The sequence below is a fragment of the Manis javanica genome, chromosome 3 (assembly GCF_040802235.1).
Source record: "Manis javanica isolate MJ-LG chromosome 3, MJ_LKY, whole genome shotgun sequence".
Taxonomy (NCBI): Eukaryota; Metazoa; Chordata; class Mammalia; order Pholidota; family Manidae; genus Manis; species Manis javanica.
Genome location: NC_133158.1, coordinates 161,566,913 through 161,579,451, shown reverse-complemented (window position 1 = coordinate 161,579,451; position 12,539 = coordinate 161,566,913). Strand labels below are relative to the sequence as shown.

Here is a 12,539-nt window from a genome sequence, read left to right as displayed (position 1 = left end):
TCCATCCAGCTGTGAGGTCCCTGTCCCATTAAGACTTTCAATAAGTACTCACTTTTCTTTTGTCCCAGGGGAGCCAGTTGCGGCAACCCGCTTGCAGATTTTGCTTTTCCATTTCTCTAATATCCAGCACACCTTGCACTGTCTGTCTGTGCTCCCAGTGTGGATGACTATGGCTGGTTACTTAGCAGTCCTGGGCTTTCACTCCCTTCCTGCTCTGACTCCTTTCCTCCCGCCAGGGAGCTGGGGTTGGGGGAGGGCTTGGGTCTCCCTGGGCCGCGGCTTGTGTCTTACCCCCTTCGTGAGATGCTGAGTTCTTGCAGATGTATATGTAACCTGGCTGTTGTACTGTATCCACTGGTCTCTCTTTCAGGAATAGTTGTATTTGTTGTGTTTTCAAAAATATATATGGTTTTGGGAGGAGATTTCTGCTGCCCTACTCATGCCGCCATCTTGGCTCCTCCCGTTCCCTGTAATCTTATCTTAAAGATATTCTCTTTTATTTTATATTACAAATTTTAAATTTGGTGTACTTTTCCCTTCTGTTTCTACAAAGGGTGGGTCCTCGTGTTGATTTTTTGTTGTTTAGGTTTTACTTACTACTGTTTATCCTCAATTGTTATTTGACTCTAAGATATTTTTTCTCATTTTGAGTCAACTTTGAGTTTGAGAATTTAGTTCGTCAGTGTTTTCAAATTTATTACTATACATTTTTTATAACATTCTCTTGTAATTTTATAACTTCTGCTGTGTTTAATTGTTTTCTCCTTTTGCATGGGTAAAATGGAATACAGTTTTTTTCTTTTTAGTCATTTAGAAGTTTGCTTTTTAGTATTTTAAAAGAATGGGCTTCTGATTTTGTTGATGTTTTTTGTTTTATATTTTATCATTTATTGCCTCTTCATGGTTTCCTTCATTTTACTTATGTTTATTCTGTTCTGAATTTTTGAAATGAACACTTAGAACATTAATATCTAATCTTTTTTCATACATAAAATTAAAACTGTAAGTTTCCTCTTCCTACTGCCTTAGCTGCAACCCACAAATTTTACAATATACTTATTTAAATTCTCTTTAGTAATACACTAAATTATATAAAATTCCATTCTAAATGTTTCATAATTTCCATTTTTATATCTTCAACTCTCGGACTAGTTTAAATTATTCTAAATATCCAAACACATTGTATTTTTTTTGGTCTCTGATTTCTAATTTTATTTCATATTGTCAGATTATGTGGTCTGTATCACGTCAGTGTTATATTTCTTACAAACTTTCTTATGCCTTAACATAAATGTCCAGTTTCTCTAAAAATATCGCTTGTGATTGAAAAGATTCCAGATGCTGTAATTTTTGGCTGCAAGATTATATCTCCTTTATCAATTTTGTTGATTGTGTCTACATCTATATTCTCAGTAAATTTTTACCTCTTTGTCACTTCAGAGGTATGTTAAAACTTCCCATTGTATTGGCATTTGTCTATTTCTGCCTATAGTAAAAACCTTTTTCTCATTGGGTTTTAATTTGCGTTTTCCTCATGATTAATGACTTTGGTCAGCTTTTCGTGTTTGTTGGTCATTTATGTATTTTCTTTGGAGAAATATCTCTAAGTTTTTGCTCATTTTTGAACTGGGTTGTCTTTTAATTTTTGAATTATAAGAGTTCTTTGTATATTTTGGATATTAAATTCATTATTTTCAAATATTTTCTCCCATTCTGTGGCTTTTCTCTTCACCTTCTCTATAATGTCCTTTGATGCACAAATTTTTTAATTTTGATCATGTCCAGTTTATCTTTTTTTTGTTTGTGTATTTTGTGCCAGGTCTAAGAAAACATTGCCTAATCCAGTGTCATCAGAATTTACACCTCTGTTTTCTTCCAAGAATTTTTAGTTTCAGCCCTCATATTGGAGGTCATCAGTACAATTTTGGTTAAATAATTTTATATGGTGTGTGATTGAAGTCCAGTTTCATTCATTTGTATTTGGATATCTGGATCATCTTTGAAAAGATTATTTCTTCATTGAATTGCCTTGGCACTCTTGGGGAACATCAAGTGACTATAAATGTGAGGGGGTTGTCCTGGATTCTAAGTTCTGTTTTATTGATCTATATATTTGCTTTTGCACATTCCTATTTACTGTAGCATTGTAGCAATTTTTGAAATGAGGAGTCCTCCATCTTTTATTCTCTCAGCTTTTATTTGTCTGGGAATGTCTTAATTTCTCCTTTGTTTTTGAAGAACAGTTTTACTGGATATTGAACTCTTGTTTGACAGTCTTCTAGTACTTTGAATATGTCATCGTTCTGTCCTCCCATGTTTTCTATTGAAGATCTCCACTAAGTGATAGTGTACCTCCTCTTGCTGCTTTAAAGATTCTCTTTTTTTTTCCATCTTGACAGTTTGATTATAATGTTTGATTAAACTCCTCCTTGGAGTTTATCCAACTTTAAATTTGTTGAGCTTCTTAGGTGTGTATATTAATGTTTTTCATCAAATTTCAGAAGTTTTCAGCTATACTTAAAAAATATACTCTTCTGCCCTATTCTCATCTCCTTGTGAGACTACCAGTGTGCTTGTTGGTATGCTTGATGGTATTCCACAGTTCCCTGAGGCTCTGTTCATTTTATTTCATTCTTTTCCTTTTGTGCCTGTGATTGGATACTTGTCCTGTCTTCCCGTTGGTTTGCCGATTCTTATGATTGCTCAGATCTGCTTGTTTTTCTAGTGAATGTTGTATTTTATTATTAAACTTTTTAACTCCACAATTTCTATTTGGTTCATTTAAGTAATTTTCTATTGATAGTCTGTTTGGTGATTGATCAATCTCAACTTTCCTTTAGTTTTTTGACTTGGTTCCTTTTAACTATTTAAACATACTTACAATAGGTGTTTTAAAATTTTTGCCTCACATTCAACATTCGAGTTTCCTCAGGGACACTTTTTATAGAATGCTTTTTTTCTTGTGTATAGGCCATATTTTCTTGTTTCTTTGTGTCTCATACTTTTTTGTTTTTGGAACTGAACACTTTAATTTGACAACTCTGAAGGTTTCATTCTCCCCCTTCCTCAGGATTTTTTGTTGTTGTTCTTTGTTGTTTATTTAGTGACTTTTCTGAACTAATTATGTAAAGTTTACATTGTTTATCATGTGCAGTCACTGATTTCTCTTCTTGTTCCACTAAGGACTGAGATAGATTTCTTTAAGTGCCTGTAATCTGTAGGTTTTCCAGTCTATATAGCAAGAGGCTCTGTGCATGTTGCAGCATGCCTTCAGCTGTCAGCCAGGTAGTTCAGAGCTTTGCTTTAAACCTAACTTGTGTAAAGGCTCCAAGTTATCCAGATGTGAGAACTAGGGCCTTCTAAGTTCTTGTAAGTTCTCTTCTGTGCACGTGCCCAGCACTGGGCATGCCTATGACCCTCCCTCCCTATTCATGCACATGGCCTTGTAGATTCCTAGAAATATGATGGAGATTTTCACTGTTTCCTGTGGATAACACATTACCTGGCTTTTCCTTTTAAGCTTTTTGGTTAGTCTTTTGTTTGCTCCAACTATTATTTACCTATTATAAGTTGTAAACTATTATTTAAACAACTGCTGTTTAACAATTGGTTTTGATTGTTTTTTAGAAACATCCCAGGTAATAGGCAGTTCACACAAGGTGAGGTCTGAGGTCAAGGAGACACAGAATTGAGAGTGGGATCTTCCTGCAAACCACTAGAGTTCAAAGAGTGATAATTCTGCAGAATGGGGCTTTGAAAGAGCTCTGTCCCCATTTTTGTCCCCTCTAGTGGCTGACAGGTTACGGTATTCACAGTGATTGTGGGCTGTTCATTGTCAAGTCAGCTGCAGAACTAGGAAGTGGGGGAAGGAGAGAGGATTGGAATAGGTCATCTGTTTTCTTCTATAAACATTCCCAGATTTCTGCAACCGTTTCTTGTATTTATATGTTACTGAAATAGTTGACTTTGACTATGTTTTTTGCCAGTGGTGTTATTGCTTTAATGGAAAAGTGGATTGTTAGAGGTTTCTAACTCCTTTTTGTTGACATTACCCGGTTAAGAGATTTTTAAAGGCTAAATTGATTGCTTTCCTTGAAGACCTATTCCATGGTATTCTGATTTGTTTTGTTTTGTTTTAACTCTGCTCTCAGTCTAAAAAACCTGTCATTTTTTTACCCCACTGTAGAAAATAGTTTCTCTTTGCCTTTGGTTTCTGCACTTTTACTGTAATTTATGTATAGATTTCTTTTTATTTCCTTTTCCTTTTCCATTGTCATTGTAGCTTTTCAAATAAAATCACATCTTTTAGTTTCTACAAAATGTGTCATATTTTCTTCATGGTGCAGTTCTCCCACTCTCACAGTCTTGTTCTGCAAATTTAATAGTTTTATGTTGGACTTACCTGTTCTATCTTGCATGTCTCTTAACCTATCTTTCCTACTTCCATCCCACCTTTCAATTTTATGCGTCTGTTTGTTGTAGTTTTTCTTTATTCTGTCTTCCTAATTATCTCTTCAATCATTTTCTAATCTCTTGTGTATTCAGTATAATGTGTTTATTTCAGTGACTGTTCTCACATCAGAGTTGTTTTTTATTTTGTTTTTGTATGCCCGTTTTTTTAATACTGTACTTTTCCTTCCTTACGTTTTTTATTCCTTTTCACCATTCTAGAGTCTGTTTCATATTGTTCTATCTCTTCGGGTGCCACCTTTCATTTATGTTCTTAGTCTTACTCATTTCTTTGTGTAGATAATATGTAGTTTTGTATTCATTATTGGTGGGGATTGTATTTTCTATGAGGGTCCTTTGTTTCCTAGGGAGTGAAAGTATTTCCCAAGAGAAATTGTGTTTAGTTTGTTCTGTTCCCCCAAGGTCTGTACACACAATCTGCAGTGTTTATGGAACCTCTTTCCCTTCAGGCTCTCATACCTCATAGGTAGTTTATATTTGGATCTCATGGGAATGTGGAAAAGCTTGAGTTTTTGCACTTTAATGAAACCCTTTTTTTTTGCCCGACTAGGATAGATAGCAACTTTCATGCCACATCCTCTAGTCCATGAACAGATATTCTCTAGTTACCTTTTCATGAGCCTTTTCAGAGCTCCAGCTTTTTGTAAGATCTCAGGTCCAGTTCCTGCCTTTCATGGGCTCAAGATCATGTTTCTTTTCTTATGGGTATTAAAATATCAGCTAAGTGAGTAACTTCATGAGCCACTACTATGAGTAATTATATTTCTGGGACTCATAGTCCCCTCTTCTTTATTAACCATAACTATTTATAAAAGTTTTTTACTTTATCTGACATTTTTACTGTGTTTTATGATCTACACCAACTTAGTCCACAAGGTTACTGGATGTAATCATGCTTGTGATTGACTTTCTCCTTGTAAGATTATAAGTATTTCCTGATTAACATTTTAAAGTTTGAATCATATTCCCTTTACTAAATATATTTTAATTTTTTAAAAACTTAAAACAGTTGCTATTCATTGACTGATGTAGGCACTGTATTAGATTCTTCATATATATAGTAATGTAACCTTTACAACTCTATGAGGTTGTATTATTCCTTTTAAACATGAGAAAAATTAAGACCCAAGGGATTTTAAACTATTTTTCAAACATTACAAAAATATTAAGTGGAGGACCCAGATTCAAATCCAGATTTATCAGACCCTAAACTTGATGTCTTTCTATTATTTGCCAGTCTAACTGAAAAAACAATGGTGGTAAGACAAGTAACTTATTGTGTAGCACAGTGTTTTGGTGTCCAAAATATGTCATTTTCCTTAAAAAAATTTTTTTCTTGTGTTGTTGAGGTAAAAAGAACAATTTGCTGTGGGAGTTATTCCTGTTATGAGACTTATAGATGTGATTAGAATAAGGAAGTAAGATTAGAGTTAATCTAAAAAGTACCCTTTTGAGCACTATAAATGTGACCGTTTTACTTTTAAAATAGTAGAAATTTTTAATACAACTGTGTGAAAATAGAATTAGTGGTTTGAATAGATAGCACATTTTGTTTTACTCAGTCACTTAGTCTTGAGAAATACTGCATCAATAAGAGAAGTGGGTGATTATGAACAACTGCCAGTGGAACATAAACCCAGAGGGATCTGGGTTGCCTTTTTTTTTTTTTAGTAAATAAAGTTTTATTGGCACACAGCCACAACCCATTTGTTTTATATTGTCTTTGACTGCTTTTTAGCTCTAACTGCAGAATTGAGTAGTCACATAGTAGTCTGTAGCACCTAAAATATTTATTGTCTGTTTCATTACAGCAAAAATTTACTGACCCTATGAAGTAAACCCTAATGAAAATGATTTCTCTTGATTTTGCCTCACAAAAAGTGGGGGAAACTTATCAAGCTTAGGCTAGTATCTCATTGGTTCTGTCCAAGTTTAGCACACAAGCTACACAGTGGTTTCCTTTGCTAAGAGCAGATTCAGGCCATATGATGAGTCTTGTTTTATTTTTAAAAGACTTTGTCCCTATTTACAACAGCCTAATTGAAAACCCCAGCCAAGTTCTTTTCTCTTAGTTTTTTATTTTACCCAAATCTATTCAAATGTAAAGCACATTTGACATAGAATGAGGTTCATTGTGACCTCAGGCAAAGCGAGGCAGCCACATGTGGGAGTGCTAGATAAAAACCTGGGGTCTGTGTGATGGCAAGAACGTGTGTCTAGCAAGAAAAAGGAACTTGTCTGTCCATAAAAAAATATGCAGAACTTTTAATTCTTTTGAAAACATCTTCAAACTGTTGCCAGTCAAGTTTGTTCTCCTTGGTTCTAGTTACAGCTGAAACAAAGAATTGAAAGGCAGAGACACAATAGGGAAGCAAAGGGAAAGTTTTATTTGAATACACTCCAAGGGCTAGAGTCAAGGTAGACAAAGGCATGGAACTTTTAGGGGAGGGTCTGTTTATCATGTTCTATCCCGGGAGGTGCCTCTTCGATTGACAGGGTGAGGTCATTTGATTGGCAGTTCAAGTTATTCGCCCATTCCTCTTTGTGCACATGTCTTTTCCCAGAATGCACACATGAAAGGCCCATGGGAGGGGAGGAGCAAAACTGCCATATTTTATTTTAATGAGATTACAGTGAGGTGTGGTTTGGACCTGGTTGGGACTGGTTTGGCCTGGGTCCAGTAGACAAGGAAGTAGTGTCCCTGCAGAGCCTTTGTTGTCTTCAAGTGGGACCCGTTAACTGGGCAGCTTTTTCTTTGAACGTTATATTCCCCTTCTGCAGCTGCTCATATCTATCTACCTAACAAAAGTAATATTTTTTGCTCACCAAACTTTTTTTCTTTTTCTTTCTGTAAATACATGTGCTTCAGTGCTTCTATTGTGTTTGTTTTCCTTTTGGCCAGCTGCTTCAGTTAAACTGAGTCACATAGCACACAGTCTTTTAAATTTAATCTCAAATCTTCAGATACCTTCTATCCAGTACTACTTTGATCTGAATATTTTAATACCTGTAACTGTCATGATAGCATGACATGAATGAAAGTGCATGTTTCTTATTTTCATTGTTCTCTGTTCTCTCAAAATTCCCTTCCAGTATCTTTCATGCCAGAATAGAACATTTGTAAGCCACCAATATGTTAGAATATTATGACCTTGTTTGGTCAAGAAACAGTAGGTAATCAGCCTTTTCTGTCAAGTCTGATAGGTTGTCTACATATAAATCTATCTGGCCTTTGGTAGATTTGACAGTCTTACACAGCCTCCCATTCCCTGATCTCCCATAAATACCTGTGATGCTGAGTTTTGGACAGTTACTTTCATTGTGACTTTACATCTGAATTGCCCTAATGGGGTTTACTTCCCTTTTAAGAGAGCTATATACAGAAGTCCTTTAATGACAATGGTGTCAGTAGTTTTGGAAGGATGAAGGAAGGAGACAGGTAAGCATTAGGTAAAGGAGTTACACTTTCCTCCTTTGGAGTCAAGGGGCTAAGGTACCACTCAGACTTGGCTCAGTGTCAGTGTCAAGACTAGAGAAAAACTTTCTACCTATCCATTCAGAGTAGGTTTGTGGGACTGCCATCCCCATTGCTGTAGAATTAATTTCATTTTTTAATTCTTGATTTGGTGGAAAGGTAAAATGCTCCTTGGATCAGAGAGTCTGAGAAAAAAAGGTAAATATTACTGATTGTTGGCATGGCTTTTATAAGAAGTGTAGAAGTTGAGTGCAAAGAGGGTCCATATAAGATTTCAGCACTCAAGAGTTTGTTCCCAGCTTGACTTCTTGTCAGACTGTTGCTGACAAGGATGTTTTTTCCTTCCCATTGTGAGTGTTCCATCCTTAAGACACTGGACACTTTCATCAGTGTCTGCTTTTAAACGGGAAGTCACTGGACTTTTGTCCAATTTAGCTGCAAGTGGGATGGGAAGAGATACATGAAAATGAGCCAAAGTGCACTTTTACTGGGTTGTGTTTACTTCATTTGTGTTGTGTCATGATAAGGATGGGAGTGTTGGGGAAAACTTTCATGCTCCATTAGCTTCCTTATTGAGGGGAATATTTTTAAGAGGAAAAGTAAATTAATAATGTAGATGGAAAGCAGTGTATTGGTGTATCAGGCTGCCAACGTGTAGTTTGTCAATTCTCCCAACTTTATTTTGCTAGAACTAAGAAAGTGTTTTAAGAGGCATAAAATAATTGAATTTTTGGTTGGAAGGAAATTTAGGAACTATTTAATAAAACTGCCCCCTTTTATCTGGTTTTTATACATACTAACACTCATATGTCCCCCAACACACATACACATACACACACACACACACACACTCACTCACTCACTCACTCACTCACTTTCTCTTTCATAAAGTCCTTTACAGTTTTTCTCAGTACATTTAGGAGAAAGAAGTCCTTACCTGACCTTGAGGGCCCCCTGCATAGTCTTTCAAACACTGTTTCTTCTCCTAATCTTGCTTTTGTGCTTCCCCTTCTCCTTCCGTCTCACAAATCTTTCTTGACTCTTGACATGTGCTCATGGCACTTCTCATTCATACAAAGATAACATGCACATTGTGCATTTGTGCTTTGCCTGTTTTCTGAAAGCAGGGATTACTTGTTTTGCTCATATCTATAGCAGCAGCAGATAACGCAGTTCTTGGCTTATAGGTGCACCTCTTATTTAATGAATCCATGCATTCTCTCCATTGCATTTTCTAGAGTCACCTGACTTTTATTTGTACTTTCCAAGCTAACTCATTCCATTTTGGAGTTGCTCTAATGCTAATACAGTTTTTAGAAAATGTTTATAATGAACATGAGAAAAGTGTATAAAAAACTGATGTAAGTCCACTAAGGAAGATGTTTAAAACCCTAATAGGCAAAGGATGTGAATAACTAATTGACAAAATAAATTCTTCTTAAGTGGCTAAAAAAAGGCCTGAGAAAATATTTTTATTTTCATTAGGTATCATTTAAATAAAAATCAAAGCAAAATGCTCTTTCGCCATTTAGCAAAAAATGATTTTGCACAAGAAGCAGCTTGAGAGGCCTATTTTATAGTCAGTGACTGGTGACTGTGTTAGGTTAAAAAGATGGTTTTAGAGCCACACAGACCTAGTTTTAAGTCTTGGATCTTCTTCTTAATTAAATGTGTATGACTTTTTGAAAATTACTTGTGTTTCTCATTTGTAAGATTGGAACTTCTAGGGGCTTTGTTATTAAATTTGTTTATTCATTCAGAAATATTTATTGAGTACCTGCTTTGTGCTAGGCACAATCTCAGGCACTTGGATATAGTAGTGAACAAAACATCCCCGCCTGATGGAACATACATCCTAATGGTGGAGACAGACAATAAACAAACAAGTAAAATATTTAGGGTATTGGATAGTGTTGGATAACATTCCTAAGGATGGAATAAACAAACAAATAAAATATTTAGGGTATTGGATAGTGTTGAATAGCATTCCTATGGAGGAAAATAAAACAGGGAAGAGACAGAAAGTGTTGTGTTGTAGAGTGTTGTGATTTTAAATAGGGTGATCCAGGAATTTCTTACTGAGATGGTGAAGAAGTAAGCCATGTAGATGTCTTGGGGAGGAACATTTCATGCAGAGAAAATAACACAAATAAAGAAAAGCAGGAGTATTGTGCTTGATGTGTATGAGGGACAGAAAGTAAGTCAGGATAGTATGAACAAAGTAAGCAAGGGGAGGAATGGAGAAAGTGGCGAGCAGGGAGCTAGATTGAAGGGCTTGTGAGCTAAGGCAAGTATATTGGCTTTCACTCTCAGGTGGGAAGTCAGTACAGAAATTATGATCAGGGTACTGATATAATATATTTTTAAATGGATTATGTTGCTGTTATGTTTAGAGTAGACTGATGTGAAAGCAGGGAGACTAATTAAGAAACTTGAATAATAAACTGAGGTTGAAGGTGATTGGACTAGGGTAGTAGCAGAAGGAAGGGTGGAGGCAGAGAAGTACTTAGATTTTTTATACATTTTCAAGATTGGTAAATTGATGAAATGAGAGAAAGAGTCGAAGATGACCTTGAGGTTGTAGGCTTGAACAACTGAAAGGGTGGAGTTGCCACTAAGGTGATGTGTAAAGTGCTTATTTGACCTGCTATGTGGCACTTATTAGGTACTCCATAAAGAGTATTATACTCAAAATTTAGAGTAAAATTGAAAGACTTTGTATCTGATGTACTTATGTCCATCTACATGAGCAAAAAGAATATTTCACTGGAATAACTAGATAAGAAAAACATATTTAGCTGGTACATTAGAAATTAGTAAATTACTCTTAAACAGAAGGCATTTGATAATAATTCAATAATGGCGAAGATATCAATAGTAATATAACTTCTTAAAAATCAAAGAAAAAACTTAATTGTTAATGTTTTACTTTACAGATAACACACCCATGTGACTGTATGCCATTTTTATCATTTCAGGATGCTGCCTTATGGCTGTTTAGCAACAGGAGATCGCTCTGGCCTCATTGAAGTTGTGAGCACCTCTGAAACAATTGCTGACATTCAGCTGAACAGTAGCAATGTGGCTGCTGCAGCAGCCTTCAACAAAGATGCCCTTCTGAACTGGCTTAAAGAATATAATTCCGGGTTAGTTTATTTCATTCATCATCCTTGTGAACAAACAGCCAAACAAATAACTATTCTAATTTGAATCATCAGTGCCCTAGAAGAAATATTAGTATTATTTTATTGCTTCATTTCAGGTTAGAATAAAATGACAAATGGGCCTTCCTAAAGGCTGATAGGTGGTTAGCATTGAATTCTACTTTATCTGGATCAAATTTCAGAGCCCCCCAGTCGTTACAATCCAAGAATTCACTTATTTTTAAAATAAGTTTTTAAGTGCATCAACTTCTATAATTACGTGAATATATGAACTTAAGTTTTAAATTGATTTTTACAATAGAAGTAAATGTGTTTGTAGAAAATCTCTCCAAACTAAAAAGCACAGTGCCGGGAATTATATTATTTATGTTTATTGTGCTGGAAAATACATAGGCAATTACAGAATTTCACAGTGAGGGGAAAACATCTCAAATATTTTTGGCTAAAGACTTCGAAGTTAGACTTAAGTTTTATCATTGACAAAAATCTAAGAACTCATATGTGATAATCAGCTTCCTAACTTTGATCATAGATCCTTGTCTCTAAAGGGTATGTTTTACTTTTTATTAAAACATTGATTTAAATGGTTGGAACTGCAATACTTAACTCTTAAATAGGGATTCTACTCTTAGGTCAGAACCGACAAAGATATTCCAAAGCCTAGCATCATCTAGCAGATGATAGTTTCCTTTCATTACTATGCGAATGAACCTACTCCCATCCCTACTGAAACATGACCCCTTAGGACACAGCAATCTGAATGACTGACTTCCAGTTATATGTCTCTGAGCCAGTCTGCTGATTCCTTTCTGCCCTGCTCCCTCAGTGATCATCCTCACTGTCTTGGCTGATCCAACATCTACTCAGATGGTTTTGGCAGCTCTGTGGTGCACTTTTCTTTGGGATTAAAAAGTAAACAGGTGTAGATTGGATCTCGTCTCTTACATTTTAGAGGCTGAAAACCTTCGTTGCTTTTGTTTTTCCTCTTGTTCAGGGAAGACCTGGACCGAGCCATTGAGGAGTTTACCCTGTCCTGTGCTGGCTACTGTGTAGCTTCTTATGTCCTTGGGATTGGTGACAGACATAGTGACAACATCATGATAAAAAAAACTGGCCAGGTGAGCTGCTCCCCAGAGTCTCCCAAAGGCCTCAATGTTGCTATTACATCTGTACATACAACATAAGTTTCTTGTGAAACTTGGGCCAGATTCTTCTTATTTTTGGAGTCATGTCTTTGTCTTTTATTTCCCACCCCCTCATTTCACATAGCTGTTTCATATATGCATTGGTTTGTTGCTTAAAGTTAGGCGATAAGCATTTATTTAAATGTTTAAAGGATTATTGTGGTTACTTAAAAGTGACTTTTCAGCATAAGAAATTGTATTTGGTGGACAGTGACTGTAATGGAGTGGGGACTTGATAATGGGGGG

At 35.7% G+C, this 12,539-nt stretch overlaps 1 protein-coding gene across 9 annotated transcripts in view; it reads left to right on the top strand.

Annotated features, from left to right (window-relative positions):
• The window catches only part of PIK3CB (phosphatidylinositol-4,5-bisphosphate 3-kinase catalytic subunit beta), a 235,823-nt gene that overhangs the window by 216,470 nt on the left and 6,814 nt on the right, over nt 1-12,539 (top strand). For all 9 annotated transcript variants that reach the window (XM_036991629.2, XM_073232256.1, XM_073232261.1 and 6 more), the window contains 2 exons: nt 10,924-11,091; nt 12,104-12,227. In XM_036991629.2, coding sequence (XP_036847524.2) covers nt 10,924-11,091; nt 12,104-12,227 — 292 coding nt within the window. The remainder of the gene's footprint in view (nt 1-10,923; nt 11,092-12,103; nt 12,228-12,539) is intronic.